The sequence below is a fragment of the Curcuma longa genome, chromosome 3 (genome assembly GCF_044706935.1).
Source record: "Curcuma longa cultivar G26 ecotype Majalengka, Jawa Barat chromosome 3, ITB_CL_G26_1.1, whole genome shotgun sequence".
Lineage (NCBI taxonomy): Eukaryota > Viridiplantae > Streptophyta > Magnoliopsida > Zingiberales > Zingiberaceae > Curcuma > Curcuma longa.
Window position 1 is genome coordinate 601,308 of NC_133863.1, and position 18,454 is coordinate 619,761.

General features: G+C 40.7%; 2 protein-coding genes and 1 pseudogene across 2 annotated transcripts; 2 read left to right on the plus strand and 1 right to left on the minus strand.

Annotated features, from left to right (window-relative positions):
* Positions 1–1,624: 1,624 nt before the first annotated feature.
* Positions 1,625–5,749, plus strand: LOC141825088 (delta(24)-sterol reductase-like). The gene is made up of 3 exons (XM_074712478.1): positions 1,625–1,717; positions 3,606–4,856; positions 5,120–5,749. Exons 2-3 carry the CDS (start codon positions 3,615–3,617, stop codon positions 5,561–5,563), a joined length of 1,686 nt encoding a protein of 561 aa, XP_074568579.1. The 5' UTR covers positions 1,625–1,717; positions 3,606–3,614; the 3' UTR covers positions 5,564–5,749.
* Positions 5,750–9,821: 4,072 nt separating this feature from the next.
* On the plus strand, positions 9,822–10,503 carry LOC141824071 (putative lipid-binding protein AIR1). The gene has a single exon (XM_074711303.1). It carries the CDS (start codon positions 9,872–9,874, stop codon positions 10,277–10,279), a length of 408 nt encoding a protein of 135 aa, XP_074567404.1. The 5' UTR covers positions 9,822–9,871; the 3' UTR covers positions 10,280–10,503.
* Positions 10,504–15,864: 5,361 nt separating this feature from the next.
* On the minus strand, positions 15,865–17,141 carry LOC141822929 (chalcone synthase-like; annotated as a pseudogene).
* Positions 17,142–18,454: the final 1,313 nt, after the last annotated feature.

Here is an 18,454-nt window from a genome sequence, read left to right on the forward strand (position 1 = left end):
AAAAAATGTATTTTTTGGAAAGTTTGGGTGTAAACTGAAATAGTACACGAGATGCAAATGCTATCAATTCAATTGAACTCCCAAAACGCAACTACTATTTTTTAAAAACACACACTAAGTTTTGAATATCATGATTAATGTTTTCCTTCCCTATAAAAATTTGATAAATCTTAGTCAGTCTCATGGACTCAATCCCTGAGAATGACCGGTCCGATCCCACGAAAATCTCATGATTAATGTTTTCCTTCCTCATAGTTTCATTTCAAAGTGTTTCTCATTACTTAATAGCTTTTAATAAGTGTTCTTCATGTCTTCTTTGGTGTCCTCTTATATCAACAATGCGAATCAATTTATATAGTAAACCCTTATAGGGATCATCATCTTTGATATCTCTTTTTTTTTAGTAATCTATATATCTAATTTTTAAGATCTGAATAATTCAAGAGATGAATGATCCAATGTCATATATTGTCCACCAGACAAATTTAGAAATGTGCACAACTTCTTATATAGCAATCAGCATCTTAAATTTTTAATTCCATTAGAAAAGAATATCTTATAATATACTATAATTGAGATTTAAATCGTGAATACTTAAGTAACTTATTAAATATCTTACCGCTACACCGGAAGTCTCTAATATTTCTTTTGATAGTTAAGTAGTATTACTAGTCTAATATCATTCAAAGTAAAAGAGGTTTTCATTTCTTCAACAAAAGGTAGAATCCATTACCTCACGGTCTCACACGGTTAGTCCTATGATCATATGTGAAAAGGTAAATTGAAAATTTACAGTTGATCACTACGGAAAGAACATTATCTCGATTCCACTGAGATTTGATCCTTGTTTATTTTAATAAATCTATCTCACAATAATTAATTTAATCATGTCCTAGGAACAAAAATAAAAGAGACTCCCTTTTTAGTAAAAAGGTGGAATCTGTCACCCTACGATTCTACACGATCGGTTTTACAATGATCTGTGAGGAGATAAATCGAAAATCTATAGTTAACCATGACAAAAGAGGATTTTATTTCAAATTTTATCCAGATTCGATCTTATCCATTTCAGTAAATTTTTTCATCATAATTAATTCAATTATGAAGGCTCTTGAGAACTAGGGTGCAGTTGGTTCGAATGCTACGAAAGATGCATTGACACGTGTCGCTCAGTCGATAATGCGATAGAAGACCGTTAAAATTTAAATAATAAAAAATAGTCACGTGGTCGGTGGATCTGATTCTCTGGAAATCCATCTGTTGATGGGTCCCACGATAATTCATAGTCCGTAATTGACAGCCTATATCTCACATATCTCACATGCTCCCGTCTCATAATAATCTATCTTTTTCCATTTAAAAAATTTATTTTTGGTGTATTTATTTATTTCTGCAATATAAAATAAATTAAAATATTAATAATAAAATGCATTGGTTGAAGTGCTCTCTTTTTCTATTACTTTTAAAATTTCTTTTGTTTTCAAAAAAATGTTTTATTATTAAAAAAAATGGAAAAGTGAGTGGTGTACGTGCGCGTGCGTTGCACGTGCTGCTAAAAACCATGCGCTTCTGGCGTTCGGCATCTACTTGAATTCTATAAACGGCATCTGCTACCTGAAAGAGTGTGAGCATCTCAGATTTATAGTACCTTCCGGTTCCCTTCCGCTTGTGACAAAACCGTCGGTCGCCTCCCTTCTCCTCGGCCGTCCGCCACCAGGTCCGCTGCTCTCCCCCTCTCCTAAACAAATCTCTCATAAAGTTTGCTTTTTGATGGAGTTTCTCCATTTTATCTAGCATTCTAGCTAAAAGTTTGACTTTTGAAGTTTTTCTCAGTTTTATATCGCTAAAGTTTGATTCTTGTTGGGGTTTCTCAGCTTGCTGTGTGCGTTTATGGATCTCTGTTACCGCTTTCTTAGATTTCAGTTGCCGAAGCAAGTCAGATTTTGTTAGGGTTTCTGAGTTCTTCTGTTGTTTCTACTATCAGCGCCTTTGCTTGTAGCTTGGATTTCTTTTTCATCCAACCCTTCTTAGCAAATCTACTTTCTCATCTGCTGTAGTTAAAGTTATTTTTTTTTTACTTTAATCCAGTTGAAGACAAGTGTACTTTTCCCCCCTGTTTATCTTCGAATGTTGTCGCGAACCACAAAGCTTAAGTAGGCTCAGAAATTTAAGGATCATTGTACAACACCTTGTTGGTCCCCTATGGTTGTAGTCATTTAATGTTATTTTCTTTTACTGGTTTGTGACAACTCATTTTGCTGCTGATTAACCACAACAGTGCATTGATCTGCAGTATACTCACAAGATCCTTGTTGTTTTTACTTTTTATTTACCTTTTTGCAAAGAAGAATGCTCTTTTTTTTCTCTAACTTAATCTTTGATTACTTGTCTCCCCATTTAACAGATCTGTCAAACCAATTGTAGTTTACTGAATCTATAGAAACATGCACTTAGTGCAATTACTGAATGGTTTTGTTGCTTCAACCTGAGTTTTGGGTGCATTGTATTTAACATGACTGTCGATCACATTTGACTGAGAGAATCTCGATATATAGTGTTCTATAACTAGGGCTGTAAACGAGTCAAGCCGAGTCAAGTTTTATGTTATTTGAGCTTGTTTTAGTCACGACAACATTCAATGCTGTAGTTAAAGTTTTTTTTACTTTAATCCAGTTGAAGACAAGTGTACTTTTCCCCCCTGTCTTATCTTCGAATGTTGTCGTGAACCACAAAGCTTAAGTAGGCTCAGAAATTTAAGGATCATTGTACACCTTGTTGGTCCCCTATGGTTGTAGTCATTTAATGTTATTTTCTTTTACTGGTTTGTGACAACTCATTTTGCTGCTGATTAACCACAACAGTGCATTGATCTGCAGTATACTCACAAGATCCTTGTTGCTTATACTTTTTATTTACCTTTTTGCAAATAAGAATGCTCTTTTTTTCTCTAACTTAATATTTGATTACTTGTCTCCCCATTTAACAGATCTGTCAAACCAATTGTAGTTTACTGAATCTATAGAAACATGCACTTAGTGCAATTACTGAATGGTTTTGTTGCTTCAACCTGAGTTTTGGGTGCATTGTATTTAACATGACTGTCGATCACATTTGACTGAGAGAATCTCGATATATAGTGTTCTATAATTAGGGCTGTAAACGAGTCAAGTTTTATGTTGTTCAAGCTTGTTTGATAAGGTAACCAAACCAAGCTTAGTCAAGCCTAAAATGAACCAAGCTATTGAAATGATTGTTCAAGCTTGGCTTGATTTCTTTTTGATGAGTTTGAGCTTGGTTCGTATAGATGTTGTCGAGCTCCAAATTCAAGCTTGTTTAATTGCTTGAAACCTTTACATTTTAAACTTGTTTGGTTTGTTATTGAGCTTGATAATACAAACTTGTTTGTTCATTTTAAAAGTTTCCTTGTTTATTTAGCATGTTGATAAGAGTTGTATTGATGAACATGGTTCACGAATATTATTGCAAAGGTTAACGAGTTGAGTGCTTCTTCATTCCCGCAAGTGGGCATTCATAGATTTATTTAATGTCGATGAGAAAAGAAGTTGAAGAGCTTGTTAATGGGTTTTCTCTTTGTCGAAATGCAGGTGCAAAACATGTCTGACCTGCAACAACCTCTTGTACGACCCAAGCGAAAGAAAGTTTTGGTGGACTATCTGGTCCAGTTAAGATGGATCGTCGTCATCTTTGTTGTGCTGCCAATTTCTTTCTTAATCTACTTCGGATTGTATCTTGGTGATGTGAAATCTGCTATGAAATCAGAAAAGCGTCGCCAGAAAGAACATGATGAGAATGTAAAGAAAGTTGTTAATCGGCTCAAGCAGAGAGATCCCAAGAAAGATGGTCTCGTGTGCACAGCAAGGAAACCGTATATTGCTGTCGGGATGCGTAATGTCGACTACAAACGTGCAAGACATTTCGAGGTTGATCTCTCTGCTTTTAGAAACATACTCGAGATCGATAAAGAGAGGATGGTTGCTAAGGTGGAGCCTCTGGTTAACATGGGCCAGATCACTCGATATACAGTTCACATGAACCTTGCTCTGGCAGTGGTTGCTGAGCTTGATGATCTCACTGTAGGAGGACTCATCAATGGTTATGGAATTGAGGGGAGCTCACACATATATGGCCTCTTTTCCGACACAATTGTTGCCATGGAAGTTGTACTCGCCGACGGCCAAGTTGTGAGGTGCACGAAGGACAATGAGTACTCTGATCTTTTCTACGGGATCCCTTGGTCTCAAGGAACCCTGGGCTTCTTAGTTTCCGCAGAGATAAAATTGATACCGATCAAGGAATATATGAGGCTTACCTATGCTCCTTTTAGGGGGAACCTAAAGGAAATTGCTCAGGCCTATGCTGATTCATTTGCACCCAGAGATGGGGATCCAGCAAAGGTTCCTGACTTTGTCGAGGGGATGATCTATACTCCGACGGAGTCTGTGCTCATGACTGGGAAGTATGCATCCACAGAAGAAGCTAAAAAGAAGGGCAATGTGATCAACAGTGTAGGTTGGTGGTTTAAACCTTGGTTTTATCAGCATGCACAGACGGCTCTCAAGCGGGGTGAGTTCGTCGAGTATATTCCCACTAGAGAGTATTACCACCGGCACACGAGATGTCTCTATTGGGAAGGTAAGCTTATCCTGCCATTCGCCGACCAGTGGTGGTTCAGATGGCTTTTGGGCTGGATGATGCCGCCTAAGGTTTCTTTGCTCAAGGCCACCCAAGGCGAAGCTATTCGAAATTACTACCACGATCATCATGTGATCCAGGATCTCTTGGTTCCTTTGTACAAAGTCGGAGATGCTCTCGAGTTTGTTCACCGCGAAATGGAGGTATCTATACTTCACTCGCTAAGCATCGAAAAGAAATTTGCTGATTTGTTTCTGCTTGAGTTGGAATTTACTCTTGCATAAAGCTTTATCGTAATCTATACTTCATTGAAGGATTCAAACATTCATAGTCCAAAAGCAAGCACCTAAGCATCGAAGAGAAACACTTCTTGCAAAGTTTATCAAACATTCATAGTCCAAAAGGAACACTTCGCAAAGTTTATACATCAATCGGAATTGTTCTGTTGTTTTCCTTTACTTTACAGGTTTATCCGATATGGCTGTGTCCTCATCGATTGTTCAAGCTTCCGGTGAGAACAATGGTGTACCCGGAGCCAGGCTTCGATCATCATCACCGACAGGGAGACACTAGCTACGCGCAGATGTTCACCGACATCGGTGTTTATTACGCCCCAGGTCCGGTGCTCAGGGGTGAAGTGTTCAATGGCGCAGAAGCAGTTCGCAATCTCGAAGAGTGGCTAACTCAGAACCACAGTTTCCAGCCTCAGTATGCAGTCTCCGAGCTCACCGAGAAGAACTTTTGGCGGATGTTTGATGGCTCTCACTACGAGCATTGCCGTCGCAAGTACGGGGCCGTGGGGACATTCATGAGTGTATACTACAAGTCCAAGAAAGGAAAGAAGACCGAGAAGGAGGTGCGGGAGGCTGAGTCTGAAATCCTCGAACCGGCCTACGCCGAGGAAGCTTAGCCCGACTAATCTTGATAAACTTGATGTAGTAGAACTAGCTGCGTGCTTTTGTTTCGATATAGATTGGAGTTGTAACGTACCAAGTCTATGAGTTGTCGTTGCTTGCTTTGCGAAGTTTCTTGTAGTTTGTTTGTGAACCAATCTTATTGTGCTTGGAATAAGCAAATGCTACCATTTGAGAGAGTATGTCCTTCTTGTAACTCCTTCATGACAGGATTTTCGTCGATCGAGAAGCAACCAAACTTTGTAACTAAGTTCTATTCTTGCAATTCGACAATGCGAAATATGAACATGAGATTATGAGAGTAGAAACTAGCCATCAAGTTTTATTTGTGACTTGAATAAGCAAATGCTACCATTTGAGAGAGTATGAGTAACTCCTTTGCTATCGAATTTCCCTCGGTCGAGAAGCAACCAAACTTCGTAACTAAACTTTATTCTTGCAATTCGACAACGCAAAACATGAATGAGAGTTGAATATATCCATCAAATCTTATTTGTAGCTTGAATAATCCAAACGAATTTTCCTCAATCAAGAAGCAACCAAACTTCTTAACTAAACTTCATTCTTGCAATTCGACAACGCGAAACATGAATGAGAGTATAATCTAGCCATCAAATCTTATTTGTGGCTTGAATAATCAAATGCTACCATTTGAGAGAGTATGTCTGTTGGGTCCAAAAGTATGTTCGTATCTCCACAATGGCATGATATTGTCCACTTTGGGCCTAAGCCCTCATGACTTTGTTCTTGGGCTCTTCCCAAAAGGCCTCATGCCAATGGAAATACTTTCCATCCTTTTAAACCCATGATCTTTTCCATGTGTTTTAGATGTGGGACTATGTTTGCACCTTTGCAACCTAACAATCCCCCCCTCAAACAAAGGACCATAGACCCCCCCTCAAACGGAAAGCCTCCGTTTGATGTCTGAATCTTCGACCCACCAGGACTTTCTGCCCCTCGGTCCACCCTGACCTACTAGGACTTCCTGCCCAGCCGCAACCAGGACTTCATGCCTCTCGGTCTACCCGACCTACTAGGACTTCCTGCCCAGCCGCAACCAGGACTTCATGCCCCTCGATCTACCCGACCTACTAGGACTTCATGCCCCTCGGTCTACCTGACCTACTAGGACTTCCTGCCCGGTGTCTGGTCCTCTTGATTCAAACACGGGAGCCCCTACTTCCTTTGTTTTTAAGGTTCAACCCACATGGTTAGATCCGGATCATGGCTCATCCGGCGGTTAGTCCGGTGAAGAGCGGTCTCGCTCTGATACCAATTGTTGGGTCCAAAAGTATGTTCGTATCTTCACAATGGTATGATATTGTCCACTTTGGCCCTAAGCCCTCATGACTTTGTTCTTGGGCTCTCCCCAAAAGGCCTCATGCCAATGGAGATATTTTCATCCTTTTAAACTCATGATCTTTTCCATGTGTTTTAGATGTGGGACTATGTTTGCACCTTTGCAACCCAACAATGCCCTTTGAGTAACTCCTTCACAACCAAATTTCCCTCGATCAAGAAGTAACCAAACTTCGTAACTAAACTTAATTCTTGCAATTTGACAACACGAAACATGAATGAGAGTTGAATCTAGTATGCCAAGGTAATGCCTTTCTCCGTCGTGATCAACTGCGGCTTCTTAATTTACCTTCTCACAGATAGTCGTAGGACCAACCATGTGGGGCCGCTAGGATGACAAATTCCATCTTTTATTGAAAAGAGTTGAATCTAGTCATTAAATCTTATTTGTGGCTTAAATAAGCAAATGCTACCATTTGAGAGAGTATGCCCTTCAAGTAACTCTTTCCCAACCGAATTTCCCTCGATTGAGAAGCAACCAAACTTCGTAATTAAACTTCATTCTCGCAATTCAACAACACGAACATGAACACGGGATTATGAGAGTTGAATCTAGCCATCAAAATATTGCTCTTTAGTGACTTTAGAGTGATTGTCTTTCTTAGTTTAGTTAATTAATGGTGATCTTAAAGCTGATCATATAAAAAATGGTGGACCCTTTTTGATATCGAAACAGATTTATTGAAAGAGACGTTTCATTTGCAACTCTGTCCAACCCTTCAACAGCATTAATTATATTTTATGTTTTTATTATATTTTATTTACTTTTTACTCAAAAATATTTTTAATTATCTTTTAGTGGGTGCACTTGATCCGATCTTGTCCAATTGTATGTTGGAGCCATGTGTCACGGGAAAAGTTTAGGTGAATTAATTATGATTATGCACACAGCAAACCAATAAAACGATTAATAAGTGACTAATTAAGTACAACTAATCCTACTTTATAGACGTGAAAGTGCATTCGTCCATTTTTAATTAATCCCAAAAACACTAGAAAAAAAATTAAAAGCTATTTTAAAAAATATTAAAAGGACATCTCAAAAATATTTTTAGCTGTTCGAACATGCTCAAAATTGTTAAGTAATTAGAGTTAACTACTATTTTAATTTGGTAAAAATTAATCAACTTGATTAAATATTAATTATTAGAATAACGAAGAACGTAACGTGCATGCATTAAATACATGCATGTGGATCGTTAGGTGTGTCGATTAATTGTTTAATTCAATTTCAGCAAAGAGAATTTTATTAAATACATATACGCTTCGATAAACTTTTGTTTTTATTTTTTTTTTTAAATAAGCTTTGATAATCGAAAATAAATTTTAATTATTATTTTTTTTTTTTGAGAAAATCATCCCACATACAAAAAAATAAATCTCAGTCAGTCTCATGGACTCAATCCCTGGGGGGTGGTCGGTCCGATCCACGAAAGTTTCCCACCGACCACCAAGGTAAATCGGGAAGCGCATACGACGGCCAATCCAGATGCACAACATCCTTTGATTGCGTTCCCCATTTGGAAGAAAATTCTTGCAAATACGCCGTAGTTGGGGATCGAACCACGGGTCCTTGGGTCACAACTCGGATGTCTTACCGTTGCACCATTGCCCTTGGGGCAAATCATCAGCATAAAAACAAGATCTAAGCGTTGTAATGTTGGTGGCGATCATTATTAAAGTTGATGAACCCGTGAATTTGACTAATGTTTTAAATTATTATCTTTTTTTTTATCAAACTCGAATCTTGTACGTAACTACTTAAAATAATTGCTTGAGTAAAGTCGATCTATAAACTTTGTATTATTTAAGCTTCTTTGATAAGATAATTGAGCCGGACTAAATTATACCTAAGATGAATTAAGCTATTGAAACGGATATTCAATCTTGGCTTAGTTTTTTTTTTAATGAATTAAAGTTTAGTTCATTTAGATATTAATTGTAAAACTCTCAATGTGATTTTTTCGGTATTTTACTACATGAATATAAATTTTGTGATTTCACATACTTAACTTTTATATCTAAATCATATGGTGCATTTCCATTATATCCCTCCTCCTCATTTCTTTATTATTCTCAATTTACGCTATTTAATTCAGATTCAAAAGCATAGATACATTAATAAGATTTTCAAGAATACATTAATTTTGTTTTGAAGTGATTTAAAGTTTTCTAAATTTACTATTCAGTTTTGTCTGAATTGAGAATGAATTTAAAGAATTCTTATAATCATTTTAAATCAAAACCAATATACTCTTGAAAACCTTTTTAACGTATTTATATCCTTGGATATAATTGATCAATGTAAACTGAAAACAGTGAATTTTTAAATAAGAAAGAAGAGGCACAAATAGGAATACACTGTGTGATTTAGGTATTATGAAAGTTAAATATGTAAAATGAGAAATTTTAAAACCTATGTACATAGTTTAGTAAAATGTCATTTTTAAAACTTGTATGATTTATTAGTAAGTTTGTTTATTCATTTTAAAATTTTATTTATTTATTTATAAATTTGATAAAAAATTTATTGATGAATATAATTTATAAATATTAATTTTAAAAAATTAAATATATATGTATTCAAATTTATTTATTTAATTTTAATAAATTATATTTATATATATATATATATATATATATATATATTTATGTACATAAATATATGAAATTTGATCATAAACATTTAATTCATTTAGCTTAATTCCCATCATCCATTTATTTATCTGAACAAAAATATATGGAATTAATAAAATTAAACAATTTATTTAATTTAATTTGCCAGCTAAAATTCATGCTCCACATGCCTTCCCGTCCTCTTCCTTCTCTTTCCCTTCTATAAATACTCCCTTCACTCTTCCACATCGACCACACAGCCTTAACCAGTGCAATTAACCCCCTATTAATCGCCCCCTTAATCCTAATTAACCGCTTAATCGACCTCCATGGCATCAAATAAGCCCACCGGCGCCGGCGCCACCGCAGCCGCCCTGTTCCTGCTGCTCAACCTCGTCTGCTCCGCCACGGCCTGCGGCACGACCAGCTGCCCCACCCCGACGCCGCCGAACCCGAGGCCGTCCCCCGGCGGGAAGTGCCCGGTGGACACGCTGAAGCTGGCGGCGTGCGCCAACGTGCTCAACGGCCTCCTCACCGTCGGCGTCGGCAAGTTCCCCAAGCAGCCCTGCGAGTGCTGCACGCTCCTCGACGGGCTCCTCGACCTCGAGGCCGCCGTCTGCCTCTGCACCGCCGTCAGGGCCAACGTCCTCGGCATCCACCTCAACATTCCGGTCGACCTCAGCCTCGTCCTCAACTACTGCGGCAAGAAGACCCCCAAAGCCTTCCAATGCCCTTAACTCGCTCCACCATCGGTCACCATGATCTTCTTCTTCTTCTGGCTCATCATCGATCGTAAGACATCATTCTCGTTGGGTTCACATTCAAATCTTTCTTTCTATGTTTGTTCTTAGTTGGATTTAAGGTTATGTGAGTGTGCAAGTGTTTGATTTAGTATTCATTTCATATTGAGTGTTTGGTAATTTGCTTAATTAAGTGTTGTTGTACTTGTTAATTTCCTTCCCATGTTTTGCTTAATTAAGTGTTTGATTTAGTATTCATATCGAGTGTTTGGTCTTGCTGAATTAAGTCTCTTGATTCAATTCGAGTCAAAAGTTATGATCTCTCAATGTTTGGGGTCCTCCTGCATCACAAATCCTTCCAAGTTTGGGATGTTGCCACCGTGCCATGACCATGTTGTAAGCACGACCTAGCCATATTGGCTGCTCGATGTTCACGGTTGACCGAACAAGACGTATTAGGAAACACAGTCAGATCGTGTTCAACTTTAGACTTCTCTTCGTTAGGTAGCGGCAAGAGACACGACCGTGTCAAGAGACACCTGCATGTATTTGATGTTGAAAATCTTAATTATTGCTCAATTGCAGCGTTAATTAATTATATACTTTGAATTGAATTAGGAGAAGATCGTCTATCCCAATTAATCGCATGAAATTTGGACGATTATAAAAAAAATGAATTTTAATATTATGGGAAAATATTTGGATTATTATGCATGTGGAAAAATAATTTATGGATCCTAAGATATTTAGTGGGGGAGGGGAGAGAGGTTATTGATTAGAGCTTAATTGTTTGTGAATTAAGGATAATAAAGATTATGGGTTAATTAATAAAAAAATGATAAATCCCAGTAGAGCTTAATTGTTTGTGATTGTGTTCCCCATTTGGAAGAAAATTTGTATAAATACGTATATGATTATCACAACCCGGGGATTATGGGTTAATTAATAATTTGTAGGGACGTTGTTTGGTGAGCTTAATGATTAGGATTTAGGGAGCTAATTAAGAATTTAAAATTAACACTATACCCTAATGAATATTAATCTTTTGAGCTTAATTAATTAGAATAATTAATAGACAAACCAATAGGCAAAATAATAAGATTATAGGTCATGAATATATCATTAAAAATTTATCTGTCTTCTAAAAGATTATATGCTTTTAAAATAATAATTCATGTAGCAATTTTGATCATTTTTTAAAATATTTTTTTAAAAATAATGGAAAGCAACTAGAATTTTAAAATCTAATAAACCTACATGAATTATAAATAAAAATATTATATATATATATATATATGAATTTTAAAATTTTATATAACAATTTTAGTCACATGATTATTTATATTTAAAATTTAAATATAAATTTATTGAAAAGTCCAACTAGATTTTTGAAAGTAATAAAATGAATGCATTAATTGTTTGCACAAAATTTAAATTTAAAGATTTAGATGCACTAACTATCATATGAGTTTTTTTTTAATAAACAGTCAAATATGCCATTTTAAAATCATTTATTAATCACTTTGACAATATAATTAACTCTAATGTCATTTTAGAAGGCATATAAATTTAAATTGATTTTTTAAATAGAAAATAAAATTGCTATATCACTAGCTAGGCCACTTTTAAAAATCTGGTTGAACTAACTCTCATGTTCTTTTAAATGCATTATATATCCAAATTTTTAGCAAAAATAAAATAAATAAATCATATAACAGTTTTGAAATATGAATTAAAATATTTAAAATGAAATTAAGCCTTGCATTATGGATTTATTCAAAGAATTTATTGATTAATTATTCTACTTAATTCCATCATTATTGCTTAATTAATTAATTAATTAGTCCGTGTTAATTTGCAAGTGTACGGATCAGGGACTTTATGCTGCAGTAGTTAAGGAGCAGGCCGACGGCGGCGGTAGCGTCGGCGACGGCGAACTCGAAGACGTTGGTCCTGATGGCGGCGCAGACGCATGCGGCGGCGACCTCGGCCCCGTTGACGGTGATGAGGTCGTTAAACTGTTGAAAATATGAATAGAAATAATGAAATGGAAGGATGAAGAAGACCCTCAGGTGGAGGAGTTTAGTCCCACATTGGTAGTTGAGGGGCAACTTGGTTGTTTATATTGTATCACAAGTATTGATGTTGTGAACAAATACAAGGGGAGAGGCTCTCTCTCACGCGTGGGTGCGCAGGGGGGTGCAAATCTAGGGTCCGGATTGTACTGCCCGCAAGGTAACTTGTGTGCGAGCTCGACATGCGCGTGTCGAATATCGGACCGGTCAGAGCTTTCTCGATCCCTCGCTACTCTTTCCTCTGCTTCCCCTGTGATAGCCTACGGGTGTAATCAGTTCGCCGGAAACGATCTGTGCTTGATCGCTTCTCCGGTTCGGTCGTTGTATCCTGGAAAATAGACGTCCGTCGTGACCTCTAAACACCAACGGAGGGGACGAATCTGCTTTAAGGAAACTGCGTTAAACGCAGGTCTCGACCATTCGGCACTCGGCTCGGTCACTCTGCTCGGCACTTGGCGATTCGGCCACTCGGCTCGGCCGAATCAGAAGGAAAATTTTTTGTGAACATAAACACGGTGGTGCAGGAAGCTGCCCACCGCAGCTGACGGTCTGCGCCACCGCGTTCTCAGCGGCCTCATCACCCTTGGCGCCAGCTACCAGTGGCAGAACGACAGCTACCAGTTGATTTTCATAATTCAAAATTTTAAATTTGAATTTAAAAGGTTAAAAATAAATTTAAATTTGAAAATTTTGATTTTAATAAATAATTTTAGTTGAAATAATTAATATAATCCGTCTATTTTTAAAATTATTATTATTTATCTATTTCAGAACACAACATAATTTAATTAATTAATCAATTAAAATTTAAAATTTTTAACTCTAAATAACTAAAAAATTGAATCAACAATTCAAAAGTAAATTGACCTTTTGCTTCCGCTCGTCGAGCATCACAATCTTCGAAATCGAATTCTAGGTACTAAAATTGAACTTAAAATTTTTTAAATCATGATTTGTAACGACAAAAATCTATGCTAATAGTAAAAAATATATTGTGCAACTTCGAGAGAGAGAAATTGACATATTCATTTTAAATCGTGATATTTCATCGTAAAATTGGTACTAATAAATAGTTTAGGTTAAGATCTTTTTAAATATATAATCAATTTTAATTTTTAGATGATCAATCAATTGATCAAAGTGATTGATGATGAAAATTTAAAATTATTTTACCGAAGGAAATGGAAGGAGGAATTAATATAAATCAGACATATTTTTAATTTTAATTAATATTAAACATTTAAAATATATTATATATATATAGTTGATCTCCTGGGCGTTCCGTGAGCGACGTCGACGTGGAAGCCAGGTGGCTGCGAGCGCGCGCGCGTGGCAACAAAAACAGCTCGAGCGTCGCGATTCCTCACTGATCCTCCAAACCCTAACTTGTTCCTCACTCGCGAACCCTGCCCGCCGCCTCTCTTCTCCCCCTGCTCTCTCCTCCCCTCGCCACCGCAACCTCCCCTGCTCTCTTCTCCCCTCGCGACCGTAACCTCCCGATCCCTCTTCTCGCGATTCCTCTCTTCTCTGCTCGCCGCGCTCCTTCTTCCCCTGCCCTCCGCGCTCCTTCTTCCCCTGCCCGCCGCCTCTCTTCTCCCCTTGCTCTCTTCTCCCTTGCTCGCCACCGTGACCTCTGCTCGCCGCCGCGCCCCTGCCTGCCGCGTGCACTGCTCGCCACCGCGCCCTTTGCTCGCCGTCGCGGATTCCCAAATCGGCAGTGGCGGCCGAGAAGGGGAGGAGGAGGAGGAGGAGGAGGAGGATGTTTGCACGGTGGACTGCATGAGGGAGTTCAAGACGGAGGAGTTCGCGAGGATCATGGAGAGGGCCAAGGCGGCGGGGGCGCTCGTGGTGGTGGGCTTCTACCGCACCTCCTGACACCAGACTGCAAGGTTTTCATATTACAGATTTCTCCCTTTGCTATTCTTCTTTATCTGGCCTTGGTAGGTCTTGCTGGGCCCCACGTGGCGGGAAAGGTCAGCATTTTGCCTTATCTGGCCGGCCCGGGGTCCACAGTCAAGAGAATCTTGCCCGGTCCTACGTGGCCGGGAAGGTCAACAGCTCGCCCTACCTGGCTGGCCTCGGGACCCCGATCCCGGCCCCAGGGTCTAGGACTTAAATGACCCAAGGAATTCACCCGGGCCAAGAGGCCCGGTACTCGGACTTCTCGGCCAGACTATCACCACAAGGAGTCCCAACATTATCTTGCTCGGCCAACACCGGCCCCTCGCCTAACTTCCCGGGACAAGGCAACTACAACCTGACCCGAGGATGTGTCACAGTACTGGGGTGATTCCCGGGCAACTCCTAATACATCGCACTCCGGTTAGCTCGACCTTTTCCCTGACCGGACCGAGCCTCTCGCCCGGCTATCCCGCCACAACACTTGGCTCGCCGAAGCTAGAGGCTACTACTTTCATGCCCGGCCAGACTGGGCCTTACCTCTCTTGCCCGGGACAGGAGGCCCTTAACCATGCCTAGGCCAGCCTCTCTCTCGTATGTCGTTTCCCGGGTACTGAGTCCTCAAGCTCATCCCAACAGACTCAGACTCGATATATGCCCCACCCGGCCATCATATGCTCTGTCGACGCTTCCCATGATTGTTCTAAGCCCCTTCACCCGGGTTCCCGTACTTAACATATGCCTGATGGTCAGTCTGCCCGGTCCGCCCGGCCACTTACTTTGTTCATGGCCACCCGGCTAAACCCAATCCTCACTGGTCCCGGGTACCTTTTCCCACTCCGACAGCAACTCATGCTCAAGTCTCACTAACACCTGACTGCAACACCGACAGTTAAGCGTGCGAGCGGCTGCGCAGGGGAAGACTGCGCCCACGTCCTCATGCCTCATCCTGTCCCTGCAGCTACCTTTCTACTTACAGCTAAACGACAAAGGTGACGTGTGGCATCTCTCCGCAGTGCAGTCGTAGGAGTATCGCTACTGTTTCCTAGATGCCACCCTACCGGCGCAGGTGTCAGACACGTCCAGGCTTGGTCCCCTCGGATGCCTCCACCGTCTGTCCTTTCTGTCAGATGGAATGTTCTCTTCGAAGGTATATTACATCGCACGCAGGTATGAACAAAGGATCCAATCTCTTGCATTCTAACTACTACACTGTTCTTTCTGCTACTACTCTCTTGACCGGAAAACTGACTTGAGCGTCGGAGTGGCCTGCCGGGATCCCTCGGCGCCAGCTAATCCGTTCGTTCGTGTTAATCTCGCAGGTCTCCCTCCTACCCGGGCCCGCATCGGTTGAGGTGGCATCTTCTTGACCGGTGGGTTGACTGTCGTCGATTTTTGACCGGAACACCGACAATGGAAGGAATTACATAAACCAAATTATTTGCCTTAAGCTTGCATATTAATTATAAAAGTAATGATATGCTACATGAAAAAGTAGCATGAAAGTGTAGCATGACAGACACATGCATAGAGGTGGTAACCAATTGCATGCAACACAACCTATCATGCTTGTTTTATGTCTAATTTTTCATGTAACATATCATTACTCTAATTATAATTATCTAGATCGAACACAGACGCGCAGTGGGTAATTGCACTGGTAAACGCCGATGGCCTGATATATGAAGATGGATCAGTGGCAGCGGCGGAGATGGGGACGCTGTGCAGGACGACGGTCTCCACGGTTAGGCCGGGGCCGAAGCCGAAGAGAACTCCCCATTCCAGCCCTTCGCCAGTGGTGGCCTTCCCCTCCTCGGCCGAGCGGCGCCTGATCTCGTCGAGAATGAAGAGGACGCAGGCGCTGGACATGTTGCCGTACTCGCTCAGCACGTGGCCTCGTGGCCTTCATCTTGTCCTTGTCGAGCGCTAGCTTGGCCTCCACCTGGTCGAGGATGGCGGGTCCGCCCGGGTGGGCGATCCAGAAGAGGGAGTTCCAGTCGCTGATGCCCAGCGGCTTGAACGCCTCCGCCAGGCTCTTCTCGATGTTCTTGGAGATGAGGCCCGGCACGTCCTTGAGCAGGTGGAAGGTCAGCCCCACCTCCCGCAGGTGCCCGTCGATCGCCCCTTCCGAGTCCGGCAGAATCGTCTGGCTCGCAGACACCAGCTCGAACAGCGGCCGCTCAGTCGCCGGATCAGGATCCGCGCCGACAATGATCGCGCCGGCGCCGTCCGCGAACAGAGCCTGCCCCACCATGCTGTCGAGGTGCGAGTCGGAAGGCCCGCGGAAAGTCACCGCCGTGATCTCGGAGCAGACGACCAGGACGCGGGCGCCGCGGTTGTTCTCTGCCAAGTCCTTGGCGAGGCGGAGGACGGTGCCGCCGGCGAAGCAGCCTTGCTGGTATATCATGAAGCGATTCACCGACGGGCGGAGCCCGAGAAGCTTAGTGAGCTGGTAGTCGGCGCCGGGCATGTCGACCCCGCTGGTCGTGCAGAAGACGAGGTGGGTGATCTTGGACTTGGGCTGCCCCACTCCTTGATCGCCTTCACCGCCGCCTCCTTCCCCAGCCTCGGCACCTCCACCACCACAATCTTCTGCCGGGCGTCCAGCGACGCCTCCATGTACGCGCACATCTTCGGGTTCTCCCTCAATATCTCCTCCGTCAAGAACATGTGACGCTTCCTGATCATCGATTTATCACCTGCACACACACATATATATATATATATATAGATATCAAATCCATGCAGTTCATGCATGCAAAATAATCACATCCTTCTCCATTAATTTTAATAAATAATTAATTACGTTACGCACACATTCTCTTGAATTTTTGCTTGAGCTCCACGAGGTGCTCGCTTCTCGTGATGCGGAAGTAGTAGTCCGGGTAGTCGCAAACTTATTTTAAGGTAGAGATTAAAGGATCCGCAAGGTTCCTTTCGATGGGGATCTTCTTGATTGTATTTCTCTTCTACAAATGATCTTTTGATCTATTGATATCGTCGAAACACGTGTTTGGATCGATGGTGAGACCTAGGTTCCATCGCTTGCGCGATTGCTCTATTGTTGTCGCAGTAAGCAAGTAACGCTTCAACAATGGTTGGAACCATTCTAAGTTCAGTGATAACTTCCTGATCCAAACCGCTTCGTTAGCTACTTCACAAGCTGCAATGTTGTCTTATTTGAAACACTTTCAACTTATTGTGTCATAATTTAAAGCGAATATGTACTCAGACTGAAACTCAGAATCATTCTGGTCTGTCTGGTAGCCGGTATCCATATACCTGCATGTAACCATATCATCTTCTCCATATACCAAGACCAAATCCTTATTTCCTCACAAGTACTTTAAGAATTGTCTTGACAGCCGCCCAATAATCCATTCTTGGATCTAATTGGTATCCGCTCGTAACACTCAGAGCACATGATACGTCGGGTCTCGTACACATCATAGCATACATGATTGATCCTTTTGCTGAAGCATAAGGAATCGCACTCATGTAAATACTCTCACCTCTTGTCCGTGGACATGTAGACTTCGAAAGGTGATCCTTTCTCGGATTCAAGTATGCTAAACCACTTTTAGCATCTTGTCTATTTATGTAGACTGTGAAAGACCAAGCAACCTTTCGGTCTATCTCTATAGATCTTAATCCAGAGATTTAGATCGCTTCTCTCATGTCTTTCATGGAGAATATTTGACTAACCATAGTTTGACTGGTTGCAGAACAGGCATATCGTTTCCTTTTATTAATATGTTATCAACATATAATTCCAGAATACGATCGCACTCCCACTAACCTCTTTATACACAAAGGGTTCGTCAAATTTTGTGAGAAATCAACCTCTTTGATTTCCTCATCAAAACGGATATTCCATCGAGTTCCAAACTTGGCATTAATGAAATCCATTTTCGACTTTATGGTTGTAAATCATTTATCCCTTTCTGAACTTTTCAGAACTTCTTCATGATCAGTAGTTTACTCATGCTCGATGAGTAACACGTAATCTGATTCACTTACGAGAGATCTATATTTCTCCAGAATATTACGTGTCCTACTGGATCCACGAAGAGGTTGTGTCTCAATAGGTTCAGCCGATAGCTCATCACTATGAGCAATCGGTTGTGGTTCGCGACTAGGTGTCTCATTTATGTCTATTTGAGTCTTTTGAACTTCACGAAGTTCTAACTCAGCTCCC